The 22814-nt window shown below is 59.3% G+C and overlaps 3 protein-coding genes across 5 annotated transcripts; 1 reads left to right on the top strand and 2 right to left on the bottom strand.

Moving 5' to 3' along the window:
* Positions 1–123: 123 nt before the first annotated feature.
* LOC114002472 (B-cell differentiation antigen CD72-like) lies at positions 124–3791 on the bottom strand. Of its 3 annotated transcripts, none has more exons than XM_027748443.2 (7): positions 3627–3791; positions 2720–2885; positions 2518–2619; positions 1364–1678; positions 1085–1233; positions 767–864; positions 124–448 (listed from the first exon to the last, which is right to left on the bottom strand). In XM_027748443.2, the coding sequence occupies exons 2-7, from the start codon at positions 2844–2846 to the stop codon at positions 310–312; spliced, it is 930 nt and encodes a 309-aa protein (XP_027604244.1). In that variant the 5' UTR covers positions 2847–2885; positions 3627–3791; the 3' UTR covers positions 124–309. The 3 variants fall into 3 exon arrangements, with proteins under 3 accessions (XP_027604244.1, XP_027604245.1, XP_039242853.1); XM_027748444.2 differs by having other exon boundaries at positions 124–381; XM_039386919.1 differs by having other exon boundaries at positions 2720–2882.
* A 1335-nt stretch (positions 3792–5126) lies between these two features.
* LOC114002471 (B-cell differentiation antigen CD72-like) lies at positions 5127–8500 on the top strand. Its single transcript, XM_027748442.2, has 7 exons — positions 5127–5211; positions 5297–5386; positions 5610–5696; positions 6221–6535; positions 6782–6930; positions 7310–7461; positions 8362–8500. Exons 1-7 carry the CDS (start codon positions 5127–5129, stop codon positions 8498–8500), a joined length of 1017 nt encoding a protein of 338 aa, XP_027604243.1.
* Positions 8501–10062: 1562 nt separating this feature from the next.
* On the bottom strand, positions 10063–22167 carry TESK1 (testis associated actin remodelling kinase 1). The gene is made up of 10 exons (XM_027748437.2): positions 21848–22167; positions 14765–14886; positions 14578–14626; positions 14187–14333; positions 13938–14020; positions 13493–13583; positions 13188–13271; positions 12626–12715; positions 12316–12463; positions 10063–12074 (listed from the first exon to the last, which is right to left on the bottom strand). Exons 1-10 carry the CDS (start codon positions 22064–22066, stop codon positions 11026–11028), a joined length of 2082 nt encoding a protein of 693 aa, XP_027604238.1. The 5' UTR covers positions 22067–22167; the 3' UTR covers positions 10063–11025.
* Positions 22168–22814: the final 647 nt, after the last annotated feature.

Here is a 22814-nt window from a genome sequence, read left to right as displayed (position 1 = left end):
GCACAGTTCTCCCCGGGCAGCCTTGGGGGAGCACAGAAAGTGGGAGCTGGGCTTTGCACTGGAGACCTGGATCACTGCAGGGTGTGCTGGCCAGGGCACACAGGAACACACAGAGACACAGTGCAAGGTGGTGTGATAAGTGTATGCATGAGTGTAAGAGAGCGAAATAAGGTCTCTTTTCTAGCCTTTAAAATACAGACCCTCTTTCCCAGTGCTTTGTAACGCAGTTGAGGCAATGCATGCACAGGGTCTTGGGGTGCATCCCCAGCTCCTGTCCCCAAGTCCAGAGATGGAGTAGAGTATCAGCAGTCAGATCTTGGCCAGGAGAGGAGGTTGGGCCTCAGATGTGCTGCTCAATTTCGGGGATTTCTCGCAGATCCACTGAAAGGAATGCCAGCACGATATGTGCCTGATTTTCCCATTTTCTATTGCCCTGCACTTTGTACTCCTAGGAAAGAGGGCACATCTCAGAGTAGCAGTGACAACATCCTTGCTATAGACACCACTTCCCATAGCTCTCAGTGCCGCTGGGGCAGGCAGGGTGCCTGGCACTGGGACCAGTCTGAGGAAGGGTTGCATTCCTCCTCCCAGTTTTCTGCTCTGCCACTTGGAAATCTGGCAGTACACTCCACAGCTGAGCTGTGCCCTGACCCCCTTCCCTTGGGGGACCATCATCCCCTTTGCTGGGGGATGTAACAGGGTCAAATCAGCACCTTTCTGGCATGGGAAAAGGGCAGGTGCTTGTGCCCAGCACTCTCGTACTTACCAGGTTTGACTTCTGTCCTGCCATTCAGAAGTTGCCTTTGTGTTATAATAAATGCTTGGTCCAATCCAGTAGTTTTCAGTAGACTCCTGCACAAAATGCTGGAAGAAGAGAAGCTGTCAGCCACCTGCTTCATGACTAGCACTTGCCTGGTTCCCAGGAGCGCCAGGGTCGGCTGTGCTCCTCCTCCCAGACTTCTGGAATGGAAACCTGGGGCTCATGGTGCTACCCCAGCACCTCCACAGCTACTGCTGCAGCTGTCCCGCTGGGACTCTGCCCAGTCTCACCCTCCTAGGGTACCACAATACCCCTGCTCTGTACCGGTACTGTCAATGATATCAAGCTATCTTGGATGAGCAGTTCAGCGGATTTTGCTTTGCAGTCATCCTTGCTTCTCTGCCAGGTCTTCTTCTGCACAGAGATGAAGAGACACTTGCTCCTGTAGAGCACCCAGCCCGAGGGGCAGCAGTCTGGGGACAGAGGCACAGGTCAGACACTTATCCTCCCACAGATGCTCGAGGGGTCCAGCCCGGCCGAGATCAACCCCTGCATCTGCCCAAGAGCAACATTGCCTCTGCCCCTGCCCCATCACAACTCTACCTGTATTCACACAGGCACGCAGGCTGCTCACAGTGCTCTCGCTGTTGTTGAGCTTCCCCTGCACCTCCTGCATCTCCTTCTCCGTCTTGCCCAGGACCCCCCTGACGTGCCCCAGCTCGACGCTCATTCTATCCAGCTCCAGCTGGCTGATGTTGCCCTCGTGCCACGCTCGCTGCAGCTCCTCTCTGGCCCACGCCAGCTCCAGCTCTGCCTGCTCCAGGCTCTGCTCCCGAGCGCTCAGCTCCTGTGACAGGCGGCCCTGCTCGGCTGCATAGTTGCGGGAGGTGTCCTGCAGGCTGTGGGTGACCTGCCAGTCTGGGGGTAGGGCAGTGAGCTGAGACATGGGCATGGGACAGCTGGGCCATGGGACTTGCAAGGGAGAATGGGATAGGAGTGCCTGTCTGTGGGTAGAGATTGTCCTGGGGGTTTCAATGAGAAGGGAAAGGAAGTCCCAATGGTGGCAGGTGGAGAGGAGACAATGGCAGGCAGTAGGAGGCAGTGGGAGACAATGGGAAGGCAAGGGGAGGCAATGAGAAGGCTAGTGGGAGGTAGTGGAAGGCATTGGAAAGACAATAGGAAGTGGTGGGAAGGCAATAGGAAGGCAGTGAGAGGGAGTGGGAGGCAGTGGGAGGGGGTAGGAGGCAGTGTGAAGGCAGTGAGAGGCTGTGGAGGCAATAAGAAGGCAAAGAGAGTGAGTGAGAGACAACGGGAAGGCAGCAGGAGGCAGTGGGAATGCAATGGGAGGCAGTGGGAAGGCAGTAGGAAGACAGTGGGAGGCAATGGGAAGCAGTAACAGGGAATGGGAGGGCGTGGGAAGCTGTGGGAGGCAATGGCAGGCAATGGGGGGTAGTGGGAAGACAGTGGGAGGCAATGGGAAGCAGTGACAGGGAGTGGGAGGCAGTGGGAGGCATTGGGAGGTAGTGGTAAGACAGGGGCAAGACAGTGGGAGGCAGTGGGAGGCAATGGGGGGGAGTAGGAGGGAGTGGGAAGGTAGTGGGAGGCAGCTCATGTAGCCGTGAAAGAGGAAGCAACTAGTCCTGGACCCCCAGCCTCAGGCACCCCTCATCCCTGACAACCCCCCTGCAGCTCATCACTGGCCCAGCCCAACACCCCCTCTCACTAGCCCCCAACCCATGGCCATCCCCCTGACTCACAGCAAGCCCCCAGGGCCACGGTGGCCACCAGCAGCAGCAGGAGCAGGACCAGGCTGGCTGGCAGCAGCGCTTTGGGGATGTGCCATCGCCGGGGCGAGCGCTCTGCAAAAGACAAGCACCCACGGGCATCATCCCTGCCGTCACCCGATGCCCACCCCGCGCAGGGGCATCCCCACGGCAGTGGCTGTGTCCGGGTTCCCACCTGGACTGGGCACTGCTGTCACCGGCCCTGGCAGCACGTTCTCATAGGGGCTGTCATCTTCATCGGGGACAGTGGATGGAGACCCCTCAGCAAATTTCAGGTCGGCATAGACCACGTTCTGCGCCATGCCCGGGCCACCTCTATGGCCCCGAGGGCGCTGCTTCTGCTGCAGAGAAAAAGTACAGCTGGTTTCCGCAGAAGCAAAAGTGTAAGGAGGTGTGGCAGATGGGAAAGTACAGCCACGACACTGGCGCCCTGCCATTGGCCCAGCAACACCATCCTGTTTCATTCCACCCCCGGAAACTGCTAAGGGGTCCCCTGGGATGGCAGTGGCGGGGGCAGTGCAGCTCGGGGCTGGGGCACTGGGCAGAGCTGCAGGCCTTGCCTATGGAGAATTGACTTAATTCCCTAAGGCAGGGCTGGCTTACAGGGGGGAAGAGGTGGCTTTGGTGCTGACCCCATCCAAGATGGAGTTTCCCTCTTCTTTGTGCTCTGCTCCAGAATTGGAGCATCGCTGCTGTGCGGAAATGTTTGCCTTAATGCCTAAAAGGGATTTCCCCATTGCAGCATGAGCTTTCACTTCTCCTCTCATTATGGTCACATGCCCCCACTCTGTCAGCAAGGACACCATGGAAAATCATGTCTCAGATCTTGAAGTGTCATGATAAATGGTCTCATTACTCTTCCACTGTACCCAGCTCGGTGGTCCCAAGCAGCAGCAGGAATATTGGGCAGTCACCCGATACATCCCACTGGCCTTTCCCCAGCATGTCCTCCCTGGGCCTGGGCACCTGCATGCCCAAGAGGATATGCTCCATTTTCTTCCAGGAGACTGAGTGGAGGCTGTCCAACCCTTAGCTTTCCAAACCTCCTTCCTGTCCCTTTTGAAGCTGGCTGTCATTTTTACCTTTCTCCACTGATGAAGGACTTCCCTTGCTCTTGCAGAGGTGATGGGCAGTGGCCTTTGTATCAGTTTGGCCTGGCTCTCCCGCCAAGTCCAAGCTGTCTCCTCCCCCTTCTCGCTCTTCCCAAGCAAGGAAAAAAAAAAGAACCACAGAAAAAAAACCTGAACCACAGAAAAAAAACCTGAAAGAAGTTTGAACGAAACGGGATTATATCAAATATATATATATTGCATATATTTACAAATATATATATAATTTGAATATATTATACACAATAGGGAGCTCCCGAGGGGGAAAAAGGGAAAAGGGAAGGGGAAACAAGGATGAAAAAAACTAAAAACAAATATCCTCCAAATATACCCATTAATAGAGAGCTAGCAAATAAATACAAAAACCAATTAAATACTTGCCTGAATGAGACAGCAGAACTAACTCCCCACGCCTCTCAAATGGAATGGAGATAATGGCAGGTCTGAGCAGCAGGCCCTGGCCTATACGAGCAAAGCCCGTCTATGGAGAGACCTGTCTCCTTCAGCCACCGGAAGAGAGAAGAGAGTGAACTGTCTAATCTGTGCCTTTTTATATGTTGTGTTACGGAAAGGGATGATACGGAATACTTCCTTAGATTTCTGACCCCGTTGCTAAGGAAGGCCTAAAAAATCCAGAAAACCAACCCACTACAGCCATGTAACGCTGTGCTCCAACAGCACCACTGTGCACCTCCAGTCCTGTTCCAGGGACTGGCTGCATCCAGATGTGCCCAGCTGGCCCCCAACTCAGTGTCCATTTTGAAACCTGTCTTTCTCTGGATGAAGTTCAGTAGAGATCTCTGAGATGCTGAGAGGCTGGAGGGACCAAGAAGGAGGTTCTGTGGGTTCTGGGGTTGTGGTCTTAGGCAGGGAAGGCAAAGTGGATGTCATTGGTCTATGCAACTGTCTAGGAGAGCTTTGGAGCAATGCCAAAGCTTACTTCTTCTAGGAGGGGAACAGGAAGAGGATGAGAGGCAGTGGCACACGCTACATAGTGGGGAAATTCCCATTCTCAGAGGCTGGGAGAGAAAATCTGAATCTGTGAAGACCTCCAGCCCTTCACAGAGCTGTCCACAGGGCAATGTGCTCCTGTGTTGAGGATTTCCCTGCTCTCCCCTTGCTCTTCCCTGACCCAAGGATTTGGGTCCTTGCTCTGCCACAGCCGTGACCTCAGGCTGTGCTGCCCTGGTCCTGCTGTGTGCCCAGGGGGACCACAAGGACTTCTGGAGCGTGGGAGGGGAGGGGCTGATATTTCTGGGACCAATGAGAGGGTGCTGATACCTGCGGCTGTGCTTCACTGGTCCCATCTGCTACAACGCAGAGCAAACTTCTGCTTCTGCAGATGCTGGCTGCACTTCTCCTTTGCACCTCCGAGACACAGTGCAATCACCAGGAGCAGGACCATCCCAGAAAGGCACCCCAAGGGCAGAGTGGGAGCCTGAACAGCTCAGGGCTTGCCCAGCACTTGCCCACATGGCCCAGAGCATGGTTTATGCTGACCTGAGGTTTGCCAAAGTGATGGGAGGCCGGAGCATGGCCAGCCAGGCACTGGAGGCAGGTGAGAGCCCTCAGACCGTGCCACTCTGCCTCTGCCATCCCCAACCCCACGGACTCAGCCTCTCTCCCCTGCCTTCCTCCCACAGCCCTTGGCATGGATGAGGCAGAGAGCCCCCATGAGAACACGCAGCCGGTGCCGGCAGGGCAGGACGGGGACGGGGCACAACCCAACCCAGGTGAGTACCCAGCTGGAATCCAGGGCACCAAGTGAGGTCTTGGCATGGGTAGTGGGTGGTGTTTTGGGGTGCTCCCACTCCCATCCTTTAAGAGAGGAAATGCCCACACCATGCCACCTGTGCCATCATGCCACCACAGCACTGCCTGCAGGCAGTAGGCAGGGGGATTGCCAGGGGTTTTCCAGCTCTCCAGGTGATGTCTGTTGTCTATTGTGTCTTGCAGGCCACTGGTCCCGGCGGTGGTGCTTCCCAGTGGGGCTGCTGACAATCTGCCTGCTGCTGGTGGCCACTGTGGCCCTGGGGGCTTGCTGTGAGTCAGGGGTCTGGGCACATCTGGGGCTGGGGGTGGCTGGGGCAGGGAGGCAGCTGTGCTGGGGTAGGTGCCGTGGTTGAGCATGGAGTGAATAGGGGCATGCCCATGCATGCTGCTCCTGGCTGAGTCCCTCTTCCCTGTCTGCCACAAGCTGTCCTGTATCCCTCTCAGGATAGGCATCCCCCCTGCCTCCTATCACCCGCCTTCCCCACCTTGCCCTCTGTTTCTGCTCCTTTTTCTTCCCATCTTGGCATTGCCCAGCCTCATATTTCTGCACCCTGCCTGCCCCTGCCCTGCTGTACCTGGTCCCACACCCCATCCTACCCCTGCCCTGCTCTCCCCTCCCAAGTCCTGCCCAGCCCTTAACCATACACTTTGCTGCTGTGTCCTTCCTTCCCATCCTTTCCCATTCAACATGAACACCCTGCCTTGCCCTGCCCATCCTACCTGCCCCCAACAGGGTCAGTCCCACACCCAAGCTGTCCCGTGCCCGTGTTTCAGATCACCCCTTCTGTCCCCAGACTGGCAGATCACCCGCAGCCTGCAGGACGCCTCCCGCGACCACGCAGCCGAGCAGGGCCGCCTGTCACAGGAGCTGAGCACTCAGGAGCAGAGCCTGGAGCAGGCACGGGTGGAGCTGGCGTGGGCCAGAGAGGAGCTGCAGCGAGCGTGGCACGAGGGCAACATCAGCCAGCTGGAGCTGGATAGAATGAGCGCCGAGCTGGGGCACGTCAGGGGGGTCCTGGGCAAGACGGAGAAGGAGATGCAGGAGGTGCAGGGGAAGCTCAACAACAGCGAGAGCACCGTGGCTGTCCTGCGCTCCTGCACAGCTATAGGTAGGGCGATGATGGAGCAGGGATGGGGTGTCCTGGGTGACTGGTATCCCTCAGCAGGTGCAGTGCCAAGGCACAAGCACTGGCTTTTTTTGGTCACGTGGTGGGGGCAGGGTGGTCCAAGGCTGAAGCTATGCCTGGAGCAGAGGCTGAGCCTGTGGTATCTGCTGGGAAGATGTGGGGTTGTTCCTGGTTCCCCCCAGGGCATCTGTGGCTGATCAAGCATCTGAGCTGTGCCCCTGCCCGCAGATTGCTGCCCCTCCGGCTGGCTGCTGTATAGGGGCAAGTGCCTCTTCATCTCCTCGGAAAAGAAGACATGGGAGGACAGCAGAGATGAGTGTGAGAGAACATATTCTCAACTCCTGATCACCAAATCCTGGACTCGCTGGACTGTGCCGGTAGGGTGCTGGGGGAGCTGAGGGCAGGAACTGGTGTATCCAGACCTGGGGTCACCAGATGGACTAGCACTGTTCCGGAGGCCCCTGCTATGCCAAAACATTGGAGGGTGCAAGGCTGATCTCTGGAGCACATGGCTGGTGATGGACATGGAGCAGAGGCTCTACCCCCCCTGTTTGCTGCCCAAGCTGGAGCAGGGCACCTGGGCTGCTCAGTTGTCCTGCTCCAAGAAGCTCCAGCCCCAGGGTCTCCCCTCAGTTGTCCTGCTCCAAGAAGCTCCAGCCCCAGGGTCTCCTTGGGGAGATGATCACTCCCTGCAAACACTGCAATACATAGGTACCATGGAAAAAATGTGAAAAGGCCCTTTTTATTCTTCCCCAGACCTTCCTGAAGAATGCAGATGTCCCATATTGGATAGGACTGCAGAAGAGCGGCTTCCCCTGGTATGACTATGGCTGGCTGGAGGAAGAGGACCCAGATGGCGAGGGGCTCTCCGATGCCTGGTTCTGGGTGGATGGCTCCCTTTATGAAAGGTACCTGGCAGCACAGCCTCTTGCCAAAACTCCTCAACCCCAGCACAACTTTAGGAAGTGTTTTAAATCCCACTAGTACCCAGTTCTGGGCACAGGCACTGGGAAACTAAGAGCATCAGAGCAGCAGGGGCTGAGGGAAGGTGGGTGCAATGGTGTGGTGAGATGCGTACAGGACATGAAGATGCAAAGCGAAGACTTGGGGGTGTACATGCAGGGCATACGAAGCAGGCGGTAGCAAAAGTGGACAAAAGAAACCGCAAGTTTTATTTGGGGTCTAGACAAGGTGTTTGAGCACCATCTCTATCCCCCACGTGCCTCCTTGATTCCTCCGGGAGAGGAAATCAAGCCTTCCCGCCTACAGAGAGTGCTCCTCCCCTCCACGTGCACCCACTTCTCAGCTTGTTGCTGCTTCCTCTTGCAGTGTCTGAGAGCAGTGGGGAGGAACAGACCCGTCTGGCCAGGTACTGGGTACCCAGCCCCTGCTCACTGCCTGCCCCTTCACCTTCAACCCTCACACCCCAAATGGGGGACTGCACCCAGTGTAGACCCACAGCCCAGGGCAGCTCCTCCAGCTGTCCATGTGCCCTCAGGGAGGACTGGGCTCTGCCCACCGGAGGGATGAAAAAATGTCCAGCAGTGAGGCCAAGTCAAACAGGAGGGAGCCTAAGGGGAGTCACAAGCACTGCAAACCCTTTGTAGAGGCGTTTCTTAGCCTGCCTGAGGAAGGGCAGCGACCTGTCAGCTGAGCCTTCAGCCTGTGAAATCATTAGGGGAGGACTGGGGGATCCCCTATCTGACTGTAGCATCCAACCCCTCCTGTTCGAGCTACAAGAGGCAGTCGTCACAGCAGGGGTTGTGGGCAGAAGGTGTCAGCCCCTGATGTGTTGCTTCCCCGTCCAGGCCATGGCAGTCAAAGTCAAATGGGTCGTGTGCCATAATAAGCCGTGGAAACATCAAACCTGCCCAGTGCACCGGCCCCCATGACCTGCACTTCTGGATCTGTGAGAAGGCAGCGGGGCCAAGCTCCCCTTTCAAATGATGATGGCTTCTGGCTCCAGTATTGCTGTGGTGAGTGTGCCCACACCAGGTTCTGCCGAGCCTGGGGTGCATGGGGCCCGTGGGGTATGCATGGAGGAAAGCAGGGAGCCTGTGTCACTGCTTGGGGCATGTTGACCCTGCCCCTTGGAGCCTGCCTCCATCCCCTCACTGCCATAGAAGGCCCTGGTCTGTGGTAGTTCTAGAGGACTCCCTGAAGCTGTGGCTCAGCAAAGGGGCAAAATGGGGGAAAACCCTTTCCAAGATGCCTTTCCAGCCCTGTTGCATGTCTTGGAGGCTGGGTGACATCTCACCCTCACCCTCCTCCGCCTTCCCTTGCAGTACCTGCACCCTGCACTGCCTCTGCTCCAGCCTTGCTACGTTCCTGCCTGGGATGTTCCATCCATTCAGGCAAACTACTTCCCCCTACAGACCGCTGCCCCTCCCGGCTGCCCAAGTCCTTCTCAGGGATGCCCAGTGATGCTTGGGTATCACATAGGCAGCAGTGGCTGTTTGCCCCCAGCTGATGTGCTTCAGCAGAGCAGTGTGGGCACCGCAGCCCAGCCCTACACCTGCATGGCACACCCTGGGTCTTCCTGGCACAGAGTCTGGTGGGCAATGGGGAGCCTGGACCGGGACACAGTGGAGCAAGCCCTGATACTCAACGCTGCAGCCATGCCACATCCCCAGAGCTGAGTGAGGTGCGGTGTTGGCATGCAAGGAGCGGGAGTCAGGGGCACCACAGCCCCACGCCCAGCCAGTCCCCTTCCGCAACAGGCATTTGCTACCGGACCCCATCAAAGGAGCAGCTTGGCTGCAGCTTTCAGGCGACCCCGCACTCAAAAGGCTCAGCAAAGCCTCGGTGCCCAAGGAGCGAAGCTGAGCATGAACTGGCCGGCGCCTGCGCTGGCGTTTGGGGATTTTTTTTGCTGATTAGAAATTAGAGCAGTGACCTTTAGGGTTGCATGGTGTGATTGTGTGTTTCAAAGCAAAAGCAACTCAGGCACTTGCAGCAGACTGATGCTTTCCGAGACAACTCATCAGGGCTTTAAATAGTTACTACACACGTGCACATGTGAAGATTAAGCAAAGTAGCCCTGATGTAATGCTGCAGCCAGGTGAGAGCAGAGGAAGTCCTGTTCAATCAGGCGAAAATGCTCTCAGTTTACAATGGGGCCATATATAGTTGATTAATTCTGTGTTAATTAGCTTGCTTGAAGAGCAAAAGGGTGTTAAAGACAGGCTTTTTGGAGGTGTCTGCTGGCTGAACCCACTCTGTAGCAATAAAGAGACATAGTTCATCTGCTCTTTGCTTTCTTATGTACCACCAAAAACATGGACTCAAGGGAATGAACTCAAAGAACTTAAATAATAAATGGGAATTTGACCGAAGCCATTTCAACTGAGACAGGCACATAAGGGACACTGAGATCTGGGGCTAAGCCAGGCTGGCCTGCAGTCCCCGAGGAGTTGCTCTGAAGCCCCAGGCAAGCCTGTGCAACCTTTTGGGACTGGGACCCCTCCCACATCTGATGTGCATCCAAGAGACACAAGCAGCAGCCTGAGTAGCTGGGACATTTAACCTTTATTGAACACTTTAAATAAGCTGGGTATATATTACTAGCAATTATTAATAATAATAAAAAACACAAGAGTTCTGCATTCACCAGTGCATTATGCAGGAGGGAGGAAAGCCGGCTCCCACCCTTGCCGGGGGCCTGGCAGCCTGGCCGTGCTGCCCACTGGCCCCATCCCCATGATGCCAGGACGGCACCTGGCCCCTCTGCCAGCACCCTGCCCCCAAACCTGTGTGGCAGGGAGTTTCGAGGCATTGTGCTGGCTCAGCACCCAGCCCTTGGCATTGGGCCGGCAGGGACAACCCCAGTGTTGGCAATCCTCCCCATGCACTGCCCATGGGCATTGCCCCTCTCCCGGCCCCCTGCCCACCTCTCCCCATGTCAGGGACTGGCTGTGCTCCCCATGCTTGTGGATACACATGGGTACACCCACCAGTCCCACAGGATCCCCAAATACACACATACACACGCTGACCTCTCTACCCCAACCCAGTCCCGCTCACCCACTGGGGTGCAGGGGACTCCCAGTTCTCCCAGAGGAGCAGGCTCACTGTACACCCCTCTGCAAGAGCAGGCAGAGGGGTGAGCCCTTGGAGAAAGGGGGTCCTGGATCCAGGGCTTGAGCCCTGGGGCCCCGCGGGGGACCAGCCCTGCCGCTTGGGGCAGTGCTTGGGTCAGGGGTGTTATTGCACTTCAGTCCCCAGAAGAGACCCAGCCCACTCCCAGGGCTTCCTGCAGAGCCCCAGGGCTGATCCTGGTGGGATGGGTGCCCAAGCGCCTGGGCAGCGCTGTGGCAGCTACAGCACATGGCACAATGGCCGCTGCTGGTCACCAAGCACTGGGCAAGGACAGACCGTGGGGATGTGCCAGGCTCCTGCATTGCCCAGTGCTGTGGCTGCAGAGGGGTGTGAAGGGCAGCTGGATGCAGCCCCGCTCCCCGGGATCCCCATCACTAGGACTGTGCCTCCGGCAGCTTCAGCCTGGGCTCAGCCAGCACTGGCGCCGGGGCTTTCTGGTGTTGGCCCCTGTCGTGGCAGAGGAGGCTCTTGGTCTCGGAGTTGAGGTTCTGGTAGCGAGGAGGGCTGGGAGCTGGCTGGTGGCAGATGGAGGCAAAGTTGAAGCTGAAGGGACTCACGCAGCAGCCAGGGCAGGGCAGCACTTCATCCTGCTCTGGCACGGCACCAGAGCTGTGCCCAGGCAGCATGGCTGAGTGCTCCGTTTGCTCCAGCGCCACCCCACAGGTGATGCTAAGCTTGGAGGAGCCGTGCTCCAGCCCGCTGCCCCAAGCCAGAGGTTTGCTGACCATCACATGGTTGTTGTTGATGAGGAGCCTGCTGGGGGATTGTGTCTCCGGTTGCCAGGGCTCGGTGCCCAAGGATGCCGTGTGGATGAAGTTGCTGTTGGGGGGCAGCAGGGTGGGCTGTGGCAGCTCAGAGTTGTCGAGGCCGCAGGCCGTCTGCTTCTTTGCTCTGGAGCTGGGGCTGGAGGTTTGTCCCCAAGCTGGGGGAGAAAGGAGGGCGGAGGGCTGGGGGTTGTCAGTGGGAGGGGGGGACACCACATCCAGCACCAGGCCCCCATGGTGGGGCAGCTCGGGAGAGGCAGGCAGAGAGTGGCACTTGCGGGGGCTGGTGGTGGGGGCTGAGAAGTCACACTGCACCTCCACCTCCATGGCGGGCTCGGGCGTCACAGTGGTGCTGAGCTCGAGCGGGGCAGGGGACGGCAGGTCCAAGGTGAGCGAGATGACCGACTTGCTCGGCGTATCAAAGAGCTTGATCTTTCCCCCCTTCAGGTCCTCTCGCTGGGAGAAGGGGTTGACACGGGGGGACATCTCCTTGGACCTGGCCCCACTATTAGGTTCCAGCGGCTGCAGCTGGTCAGGTGGTTTGGGGGCGAACACGTCGGACTGGCTGCGGGACAGGCGCTGGTCCGGCTGCAGGTGCTGTGTCCCCAACTCATGCAGGGGTGACTGCTTGGTGCAGCTGATTGACATCCTGGCCACAGCTGGGCATGGGCACAGGAATGTGTCACCAGCTGCCAGCAGCTGCCCATGTAGGGTGCTACTGGGTGCTGGGCACACAACTACTCAGGGGTGCACCCTGAGGAAGGAACAGGGAACAATTCCATCCTGCACACCTCACACACCCCTGTCTCCTTCCCCTACAGCTGATGGGGTAGGACAGGACACCTCACATGCCCCCATTTTTGCACCCTGCTATGGCCTGTCCCCGGGGTGCCCACGTACCGAGTGTGGCTGAGGTCTCAGGTGTAGGCAGGCTCTCCCCGATGCTGAAGAAGGTGGCCCCAGCACCCTCGGTGCCAAGCTGGTGCTGCAGGATGCTCTCCAGGCACTGTGTGATTTCCAGGAAGGAGGGGCGGGAGGTGGGCTCCATCTGTGAACAGGAGAGGTTCCCCATCAGGTCTGTGCCCTGCCCGAGCACTGCAGGGAGCCCTGCACAGCAAAGGCAGCTCCCTGCTCTCCCCATGAGCAGGCAAGGCAGCCTGTCCTGCCCAGCTGCCCTGGTGGGGAAGGGCCATGGAGGTGGGAATCTCACACTGCAGCAGTGAAAAGCCAGCTGGAGGAAGGCCGCTGGGCAGTCGATTCCCACCATAGTGCAGAAAGTGGTGACATCCAGACCAAAATCCTGCAACGGAGAAAGGAGGAAGAGTGAAGTTAGGTCCCCTGGGACACCACATGGCCCAGGGCACCTGAAATGGCCTGGCTCCCATCCCCATGCTGACTGTGTGCCACCCAGGGCTGTGGACCTGGAAGCACCCCAAGTGGGGCACAGCAAGGGAACACCCTGGTGTCACCCCACACTGGGGTAAGGCTGGGAGATGCTGGTACACAGATGCCTCCTGCTCTCTGCCTCAATCCAACTGTCCACTTCTCCCACCCAGGCTGACTATGGGCTCCAAGGACAGGTTACCAGCACAGACTATCCCTCCTCAGCCAGCAAGCGGGACAGAGCACCTCTGCCCTGAGGTGTGGGGCAGCTCCTGCATATAGGGATCTGCTCAACACAGGAGAATGGCTTCTCTTGTTTGGTGAAGCAATCCCAGCCCCGGTGCTGCTGCCCACCACTCTCCCTACCCGTTACCATCCCACAGAATCACCTCAGTTCGGGGCAGGTAGTCGGGGTCAGCTGGCACACGAGCGATGGTCTCACACAGGATGATGCCGTATGCAAACACATCAACCTGCAGAGAGTGGGGAGTCACAGGAGTGCCCCATGGCCTCGATGTGCCCACCAATCCGCAAAGCCACAGCCCTCCTCCTCCCCGAAGAGCCACAGCAGGGGCTCTGGAAGCCCAGTTCCTTCCCTCTAGGTGTGAAAATGTCCCCAGGGCTGCAAATTCTGCAAACCACTGGCAGCAGAAGCCTGGGTAAAACCCCACGCAAGGCAGCCACAGAGCCTCACCTTCTCATTGTAGATCTCCCCACGCAGCACCTCGGGTGCCATCCAGTACGGAGAGCCCACGATGGCCAGCGGCTCCTTCTCGCTGCCCTCACTGGGGGACATGGTGGAGTATTAGGGGCTGCATCAGTCCCCTGTCTGTCCAACCTCCTCACACTCCCGCTGCTGCAGCCCAAATCACCATCTCCATCTCCCTTCCTGGACTAACCTCACAGCCCCACAAACTCATCTCTCTCCAGCCACACCACACCCTTCATCCCCTTCTAGCCCACCCCAAATGTGTCCATCTGCCCCAAAAGTCCCCACTGCTGTGGACCACCCCACTACCCCTTATCCCTATCCTTTTAGCTGCATCCCAAATATCCCTCCCTCCCCAGCTCCTGCTGCAAGTGGCATGGAAACCCCCCACTCCAGGGATGGGCCAGATAGGTGGATGCTTTCCACGCACCTGTAGGTGGGGATCTTCTCCGCCAAGCCGAAGTCACCCACCACAGCTGTGTAGCCATTGGCCTCGCAGCGCACCAGGCAGTTCTGGGGGCACAGGAGGACCCCTGTCACACCAACTGCACCAGCCCTGCCTCACCAGCCACTGCTCCCAGGATGCCTGGGCACAGCGCACCCTCCTGCTCCCCAGCCAGCCATAGCTGGGGCAGCCACGTGGCTGTGGGACAACAAGGGCAATTTGAGCATCCTGTACCTTGGAGGTGAGGTCGCGGTGGAAGATGCCCTTGGAGTGCAGGTAGTGCAGGCCACAGGCAATGTCGCGGGCCAGCTTGACACGCGCGGACCAGGAGAGGGGCACAGGGCTGTCCAGCAGCTGTTCCAGGTTCCCACCGTTGATGTACTGATGGAAAGAGCCGGTCCACTGCATCACTGCATCCCCCCTCCCATAATGCTGGGTGCCCATCTCTCATCCTAAAGCATCTTCCAACCACCCCACAGCACAGCCTCCCAGCAGACCTTGCCCTGTACATGTGCCACAGGCCAAGAATGTATTCCCACAGGGAACTGTCCCGTCACATTGTCATATTGTCCCATCCCCACACTTACAGGAATCCCAAGATTCATGGCTATTGCCACACTCTTACCTCTGTCAGTGCGTGCAGCTGTCCCTGGTGCACACATACCCCCATGAACCTGTGAGACAGAAGGGACCTGAGGGTGGCCGCAGCAGGGACCAGCCCCAGGAGCTAATCCAGCATCAGCAGTAGTTCCAAACCCCCAGGCTAGGGAAAAGGGGGGCAATGGTGCCAGCAGCGGGGGAGCAGGTCCTACCTGAGGATGTTGGGGTGCGAGAGGCGCTTCATCAGCTGCACCTCCTTCAGCATGTTTCCCCGGTTGCTGGTCAGCTTGTTCATCTTCAGCACCATGATCTGCCCCGACTGGCGGTGCCGCACCTGGAGAGGGGTGTCGAGGAGGTTGAGTCCCACAACCCCCCTGCACCAGACTGCACCCAGCTTCCACCCCAGTCCTAGAGGTAGGAGCTAAGCACCCCACATACCCAAGGCACAGGGCAACCCAGGGACCACTAGGGCTAGGGAGGGCTCTCTCAGCACAGCAGCACCCTGAGGACTCCCAGTACCGATGACACATCCACATCCTTCCAGGGCACCTTGTTTGTGACATTGCCATGACCTCCCAGAGGGGCAACAACAGCCCCCATAAGCTGTGATCCCAGCTCTACTGCAAGAACAGGCATGTGCAGGATCGGGGCGCGCCAGGAAGGGCTTATTCAAGTCAGCACCACACAGCCAGACCCTACCAACATGGGGTGGAGAACAGAGGGGACACATTGCCCCTCCACACCAGCCCCAGGGGTGGCCAATGCTGCCCTAGTGCTTGACCCCAGTCTGGCAGGTCACAGCGCTCAGAGGAGCTGTATATTTAGCTGGCCCAAGCCCGATGCTGTCATGCGAGATGGGGGCCTGGTCCCCCGCCAAGAACAGCAGCTGGAGCATGGCCAAGCACGGACACCCCGTGCATCTGCAACTCCCCGGCATGTGCAGGGCAAGGAAAGAGCACGGGATACCCTGACCCAGCACTGCGCTGGGGGGGCCAAAACGGTGCTGAGGGTCCCCTCCTGAGCAGCTGCTGGGGGGGGGATGTGCCCCCACCCTGGAGCAGCAGCTGATCAGGGGGACATCCCAGTGTATCCCAGCTGCCTCCCAGCACACATGGAGCCGTGCACGGAGGCACAAGCATTCCTCAGCGCTGCCGTCAGCTCCCTGCTCTTCTCCTTTTTAGTCAATGCTGGTTGAGGCTGCTGTGCTGGTGCCAGCCCCTGGCCTGCCTCACAACACCCCTCACCTCAGGGATTGCCTCCACAGGCAAAACATGGGCACTTGGCAGGAGGCAGGAACCCCAGCACCCCGCATCCTGCTCACAGCCTGGCCCCATCACAACAGGGGGAGGCTGGCATGCTGGGCCTGCCAGGGCTCTCTTCCTACACCATAGCTGGCATTGCTTCAGTGAGCAGTTGTCTGGGGTGTACACCACGATGGGGATCTATCCCACACCAAATACCCAGGGGATGGGCAGTAGCTCCCCTCTACCAAAGGACCTGGGGGAAATGAGTGCTTTATGAAGATGCCTCTACACTTCTGTGTGCACCAGGGCCAAACCAGCCCCAGGAAGGGTGGGAAGTGAGAGACAATGGCCACGCCAGTGCCCTGCCACCATCAGCTCATAGAGTGCATGGAGAGACTCTGAATAATTCAGCAGGCACCTGCCTGAGGGCACCGTGCTCCAGTTACACCTGCTCACCTCCAGCCAGCCCTGGCCAGCCAGCTGGCACCCTTGACCCACGGACAGGGGCCACCTGGCAGCAGAGATCAGGATGGACCCTGGATGAGTGAGAAGGAGACATTTCAGACACCTGGCACTGTGCACCCCCATCCTGACACACCACATGCTGCAGGGAGAAGGGAGGGTGCACTTCCCCATGGCTCTTCCTTGCTGAGCACTGGGCATGTTGAGCTCTTGGGCTCAGGGAGAGCGTGTCACAGGAGGATGGTACAGTGTCTGCTGTGCAGAATGCCCAGAGTGCCTCATCAAATGGCACTCCAGGTCCTCCCTGTGCCCACTGCCCCGCCCACCTCACCAGTGTCCTGCAGCACCTGGCACTGCTGCAAGCCCCATCCTGGTGCCCTAGGGCTTCTTGGCCACACCTGGATCCAGGGCAAGGGATACCCCCACCCTATCCCCACCACTGCTGCCTTCCCTACACTCCATCCCTCTCTGTGGAGCAGCTGGGGGCAGCACCAGACACAGAAACCAGGCTCCCAGACAGGCTTTGTGCAGGCTTTAAGGAGGGGGCCTGCCTGACCACAGCGGGGTGGGCAGAGTTTCCCTTGGTTCTTCCAGCTCCTCACAGGAACTAAGGAAGCCAGAGCCTGGATAAGGCCAGCGGGACCCCCAGCCTTGCCAAGTCTCTGGTGCTTGGTGCCCAGCAAAACACATCGCTCCTGACCCAGCTCTCCTGGCAGCAGTGCTTTCTTCCCTTCCCACGCCATGTGGGGCTGGCAGGACTGGCTCGGTCAGTTTGGCTGCCACTGGCAGCTGCCAGACGGCAGGACCCGGCTCAGTGGCGCGGGCAGGCTCATGCCCGCCGGGACGGTTGTGGGCGGCAAGGCTCCCGGCGCCACGTGCCCACGCTGGGAATGCCGTGTGGCACGCACAGCACTGGCACTTGGTGGCCATGTGCCCTGGGCCTGGCCGGCTCCCCCCCAAGCAGCAGCGTCCCTGCATCAGGGAGCAGCGTCTGAGTGGGCAGCAGCTCAGCCCTGCATAGTGAGGATGTGCCCGTGGCTTAATTCCGCATTAAAAAACCACCTGCCGTTGGAATAGGCTGGGTGAGGTCTGAGTGCAGCCATGTGGTGTCCGATACCTTAAGACTGGAGAGGGGGCGAAGGAAAGGTGTGGTGAAAGCCCCTTCTCCAGGAATTATCCCAGGCATCACAGGAGCCCCTGGTCAGCACAGCCCTGCCTTGATGTCCTTCTCTGTGACTCCACTCCAAGGGTCATTCATTCCACTCCAGGAGCCACACACCCATGAGGCACAACATCCTTGAGGGTGTCCAGTGCCCTGAGCTCACTTGTGAGACCCTTGTCCTGCCACCTTCCCTGCACGCTTCATGGCTCAAGTCCAGTCCATACCTGGGACAGCAGGGAAGAAGTTATGCTCCCTTGGCCTTCCCATGGCATCCCACATGCGCTGGCCAGTTTACCCAGTCTGTCCAGGTGCTAGTACCAGCCCAGCGTCCTGCCTGCCCTCTGGAAGCAGGAGTAGCAGAGAAGTGCGCAAGCCACGACCCCAGTGGGGACAAAGTGCCTCACTAAGGGAGTTTCCTCCCTCTCTGACATCCAGGGAAGGCAGCAGGCAGCAGAGCCTCCCTGTGCAGGACCAGGACGGTGTCCCCTCTTGCCTCTCTCATGCACTCTGGCATAGTGCCCAGGAATCCCAGCACATTCCCCAGAGCTGAGCTCAGCCGGGCAGCCGTGCTGGGCTGCAGGGGGAGAACAAGCCACTTTGTCCCCCACTCAGGAAAAAGGCAAGACCTTGCCTCTCACCAATGCTCCCTGTCATCCCACACGGCCAGTCCATTGGGCACTTCATTGGGTACTGTGGCTGAGCTGGGGTGCCGTGGCATGTTGGGTCCCCATCCCATCTGTCACCAGCATGCCGGGCTGGGGGATGGGACAGGCTGGCTGCGGCCCCAGCCTGGGCACAAGGGATCTGAGCTCTTTTAACAGCGGAAATTAGAGTCTTATTTAAAGAGCATGCTAATCAGAGCAAGCAGACGGCCTGCTCCCTCCCCACAGCCAGCACTCCTGTCTAGACACAGGGAAAAGCTGCCCTGGCACCTCCCCACCCAGAGGTCTCAGCAGCCAGAGCCCCCTGCACCCTGCGCTGGGGACAGGCTAGCACACGTTTCCACTCTCTGCATGTTCCCTTGCTCCCTGCCCCACACAGGCAGGGCACAGTCACGTAGGGACACCATCCTGTATCCCTCATCCAAGACAGTCCTGCAGAGAAAGACGGAAGGGCAGGTAAGGGAGCTGGCAATGCCACTGGTGATCCCACAGCTACTCGCAACAGCTGCAGGAGCTCCTGGGAATCCCAATAACACAACTGGGTGGGATTGGAAAACCTGCTCATTGCAAGGAAAAGGCAGAATCAGTCAAGACAGACTTCCTCCAAGGAACTGAAAGAGTCAGTGCACACAGCACCTGCTCCTGGAGAAAGTTTGAGCATCAGCAGCCCCCACCTCCTGTGCTCCCAGGAGCGGCACCATGGGCACACCAGGAGCTGGGGCAGTGCAGGTGTCGCATTGTGGCGGCAAATTATTGCCAGCCCTCACTGGCAAGCTGAGAGAACACCCCGTGACAGAGCAGGAGAGGTGCCGGCAGGTCTCCAGCCAGTCAGCACAACACATTTCCAGTGCCCGGGACTTCTGAGCGGTGATAGCAGGGCCAGGGCTGCTCCTGGCCTTGCCACAGCTGGCTGACCTTGGCAAATTCACCTCCTCCCTGTCTGCCTTAGTTTACCCATCTGTGTCATGCTGCTTCACTCTATTCCCTAAAACAAGGCAGATGAAGACCATCTGATTAGAGGGAGGGAGTTGTGCTGTTAGTCGCACTGGAAAATTGGGACTAAACAGAAAATCCCAAAGGTTGGAGGGGAAGTGAGCAGAGACAGGTGGGTTACAGTGATGCCAAAATCCTCTCCTGAGTTCTGTTGATGTTGAGAGCTGCTAATCCACACAGACACATACATACACATACACACACACACACACACACACACACACACAAGGTACTGTGGAAATGGGATGCTGGGCAGAGCACCACCATAGGCAGAGCACCTTGGGAAGCAGCATCTCCAAGAAGATGTGCAACATCAGGGCATAAGGTGCAGATTTGGATGAGTGACGACCTCTGGATACAGCCCCTAGGATGCTGCCCACAGTCACTGTATCTGCTGCAGACAGCACCCAGGAAGGTAAGAGAGGGATGTGGGGAAGAGATGCAACAGTAGCTTAAGGGCTGAAGAAAACGCCTGGCACAAACGCACCTGGCTCCATCTGCTCAGTCTATTGGAAATGGAGAGGTGGCTTCCTGCAATGTCTGTGTATCTGAGAAAATGGGGGGGCTGGTGACTCTGAAGTCACACAGGGAAAGGCAATGAGAACCAGGTGCTCCAGAGGCAAACAGCCCTGCTCTGCAGCACAGTGGGGAACCATGAACAAGCACCATGGAAAAGGGCAGCTTCTCGTCACTGGTGTCTCTTGTTTGCTCTGGACAGCCTTCCTGAATAAAGTGCTTGGCTGGAGCAGGATAAGGCTCAGCGAAGGGGCTAGCTTGGGACACCAGGACATAGACACACTGAGCCCCTTGGGTTTAATGCTGAGAAGACAGTCAGATACTTCTGCTGGTACAGCACCCTGTCTGGCCCTGGCTTGGCTGCACACCAGGGCACAGCTACCTGCAGAGGGGCAGAGATTTCCAGATCCTCTCCCTGTCCCTGACGCCCACCAAGGCTGGAATGAGGCAGGACCCAGTAACCATACGCAGGAGGGAGATTCAAGTGCCCACAGCCTTGGAAAGCTACAGCAGGAACAAGGGAGGTGGGAGGAAAATGGGTACTGGGCTGCCCTGCCAAGCTCCATCCCTCTTGCAAGCTCAGGTGGCCAAACCCCAGCTCAGATCCCAGGCCTGTCCCACCATCCTGCTGAGCTCTTGGACTCAACCCACTGCATGAGTACAAAGCCCCATCTGGCCCCCTCCTGCCCCTACTTCCTTGCCACCATGCACACACATTGACTCCTGCTCCTGATTATGCTCGTGCCCCTCAACCTCTGCCAGTCCCCCAAATCCTACATGCAAGTGGCCCCACAAGAACATGAACAACATGTGGGAGAAGGAGCATTTTGTGGCTCCCACAGAGCCTGAGGAAAAAACCAGCAAGGCAAGAAGAGACCATGGCCTGGCTGAGACACGGGAGCATCCATTATTAAAGAGCCGTATGCACGCCTGACATTATTAAATGCCTCCCTCCGCTTCGAAGTGCTGCTGTGTGCTCCAAGCCAGAGATCAATAGCAGGAATCCAGCCAGCAGAGAGGTCGTGGCTCAGCGGGGAGCTCCAGGAGGGAGCATGGAGGAGAGGGACCCCTCTGCACACCTTCCATGGTCCCTTGCAGGACACCTCTCCAGTGGCTGCAGAAGAATCGGGTCTCAGGGTCTCCCTGCTGAGCGGTGGCAGGACTGGAGAGGGACCTCAGGGTCCTGCTGGGATGTGGATGCCCAGCTGTGCTGCATGTGCGAGCGTGATCCCATGCAAGGGACAAGTGCACTGCTGCTGCAACCTCAGTGACTGTGGTGGGGGGTGGTGGGGGTTGTGCCCAGCCCGCAGCTGCTCTTCGAGGGGCATGAAGCCACTGGAAGCACTGCTTAAAGGCAGTCCTCGCCCAATGGCTTAGGGCACCTCAAGTGATGCCGAGGCTGAAAACAACACATGCACACACCTCCCCTCTGACGGGAGAGGTGGCAGTGGCATCCAGGCAAGGCACAACCCCTCAGCCCTGGCAGCAGTGTGTGTGGGCTGGTAGAGTACTGTCACCACGCACCTCTGCCACACTGTTGGGACCCTGAGCTCCCCATCAGAACTCATACACCCCCAACCAGAGTGTGGGCCACACACAGGTGTCCCCACCCTGACAGTCCCAGAGAGGCTGGAGGACAAAGGCAGCTCTAGGGTCCCAGTCAGGGGCTGGTCCTGTGCTGCTCTATGGCATCGCAGCCCTCTCCCACAGCCGGACACCTTCTTGAGGCTCTGGTGGGGCACCCGGCACATCCACCTGCCCAGCGCTGGCTGGAGTAGGCCTGGCAACGCCGGACATCACCTTGGAGTGGCTGCGAACGCTGTCTGGATCCCCTGCCACAGGCACACCCTGGGCCCGGCGGGGTCGGGTCTCCAGGCTTTTGACAGGGGTCCCTGGGTCTGTGAATGTCCGACATCCCACCCGTGCTCCGACCCCCTGCCCCCCCCCCCGCAACCCACGGCGCAGCGCCTGGGAGCGCTCAGCCTCCCCGGCTGTAAACAGAGCCGGCGCTCCCCTCCCCCTGCCCGGAGGGATGGAGCCACAACGCCCCGGCCGGGACGGCGCTCCCGGGAGGCTCCCCGAGTCTCCGCCGCACGGCACCGCCTCGCACAACCCCCGGCCTCGCCGGCCGCCGGGGCTGCAGGGGGGGCACACAGACCCCTGCCGAGGGCGCGGCCGGGCGCCGCGCTCCCGGGGGATGCCCGATCCCGGCGGGATGCCCCCGCGGACCGCCACCGCCGCTCCCGTCCCGCACACCTTGAAGACCTCGGAGAAGAAGCCGGCCCCGATCTTCTCGCAGTAGAAGTCGTCGATGCGCGCCAGGGTGGAGACGGCGCTGCGCAGCGCCCGGTACGAGGAGGGCCGCAGCCGCCCGCAGCCCGGCCATGGCCCCGCCGCCTCCCCTTCGCCCTCGCTGGGCCGCCACGGCAGCTTCTCCCACTCCATGTCGGTCCCGCCGAGCACCCCCAGCACCATTCACATCCCCGCCCTGGCGGCCCCGCGGCCGGGACGCCACCGCCCTCCCGGCGCCCGCGGCGATGCTACAGGCGGCGGCGGCGGAGCGGGGCGGGCGGCGCGCCGGGGCGCTCCGCGCTCATGGCCCGGCGGCGGCGCCCCCACGACCCCCGGCGCGGCCCGGCGCTGCGCCTACACCGCCCCGAGCGCTGGCACCGGCGGGGCGGAGCCGGGGAGGGGACAGCTTTTAACTCCTTGGGACCCGCCGCCCTGCCGGAGACACCTCCCCGCCCGCCCCGCCCCGGCGGGCAGAGCCGGGTCCCGCCCGCTCCGGTGTCCGCGTCCGCCAGCAGAAGCTCCCGGTCGGTACCGAGCGGGCATCTCCCTGGCGCCAGGGGGAGCTGTGAGGTCCCGGGGCACGGCTTGGGCAGACCCCATGGACAGAGGGGTCTGACCGTCCCCTATCCTTGGGTGGGCCCTGCAGGCGTGAGAGTCTTCCTCCCCTGGGTCCCACCAGGATGCACACCGTAAATGCGGGGCTTACTTTCTCCCCTGGGCCCTGCCTGGATGCCCCTCGTAGCTGCGGGACTCTCTTTGTCCTGATAACACCCAGTCCCTGATGGATGGACAAAAGCTGTGGGTATCTGATCCGATCTCCCTGTATATTGAGCCCCACCCCATACAGTGTCATGAGTCCAGTTCCCCCATACAAGCAGCTGGTGCCAGGACAAACCCCACTCATGAGGGGTTCGAACAGGCTCATACAGGC

This window comes from Pipra filicauda, unplaced genomic scaffold, assembly GCF_003945595.2.
Source record: "Pipra filicauda isolate LSUMZ 115617 unplaced genomic scaffold, ASM394559v2 scaffold513_size392548_pilon, whole genome shotgun sequence".
Classification (NCBI taxonomy): Eukaryota; Metazoa; Chordata; class Aves; order Passeriformes; family Pipridae; genus Pipra; species Pipra filicauda.
The sequence above is the reverse complement of the archived record's forward strand: the minus strand, read 5'-3'. Positions and strand labels throughout refer to the sequence as shown.

Coding starts and splice junctions, on each gene's coding strand:
- TESK1 (XM_027748437.2), bottom strand. CDS start 22,066: ATGGTGCTGGGGGTGCTCGGCGGGACCGACATGGAGTGGGAGAAGCTG. Junction 14,887..21,847: donor TCTTCTCCGAGGTCTTCAAG/GTGTGCGGGACG, acceptor ACCCCTCTCCAG/GTGCGGCACCGCCAGTCGGG. Junction 12,716..13,187: donor ACTACCTGCCCCGAACTGAG/GTGATTCTGTGG, acceptor TCTCCGTTGCAG/GATTTTGGTCTGGATGTCAC.
- LOC114002472 (XM_027748443.2), bottom strand. CDS start 2,846: ATGGCGCAGAACGTGGTCTATGCCGACCTGAAATTTGCTGAGGGGTCT. Junction 1,679..2,517: donor CGTGGCCCTGGGGGCTTGCT/GTGAGTCAGGGG, acceptor CCCTACCCCCAG/ACTGGCAGGTCACCCACAGC. Junction 1,234..1,363: donor GCGTGCCTGTGTGAATACAG/GTAGAGTTGTGA, acceptor CTCTGTCCCCAG/ACTGCTGCCCCTCGGGCTGG.
- LOC114002471 (XM_027748442.2), top strand. CDS start 5,127: ATGGCCCAGAGCATGGTTTATGCTGACCTGAGGTTTGCCAAAGTGATG. Junction 5,212..5,296: donor CAGCCAGGCACTGGAGGCAG/GTGAGAGCCCTC, acceptor TTCCTCCCACAG/CCCTTGGCATGGATGAGGCA. Junction 5,697..6,220: donor TGTGGCCCTGGGGGCTTGCT/GTGAGTCAGGGG, acceptor TTCTGTCCCCAG/ACTGGCAGATCACCCGCAGC.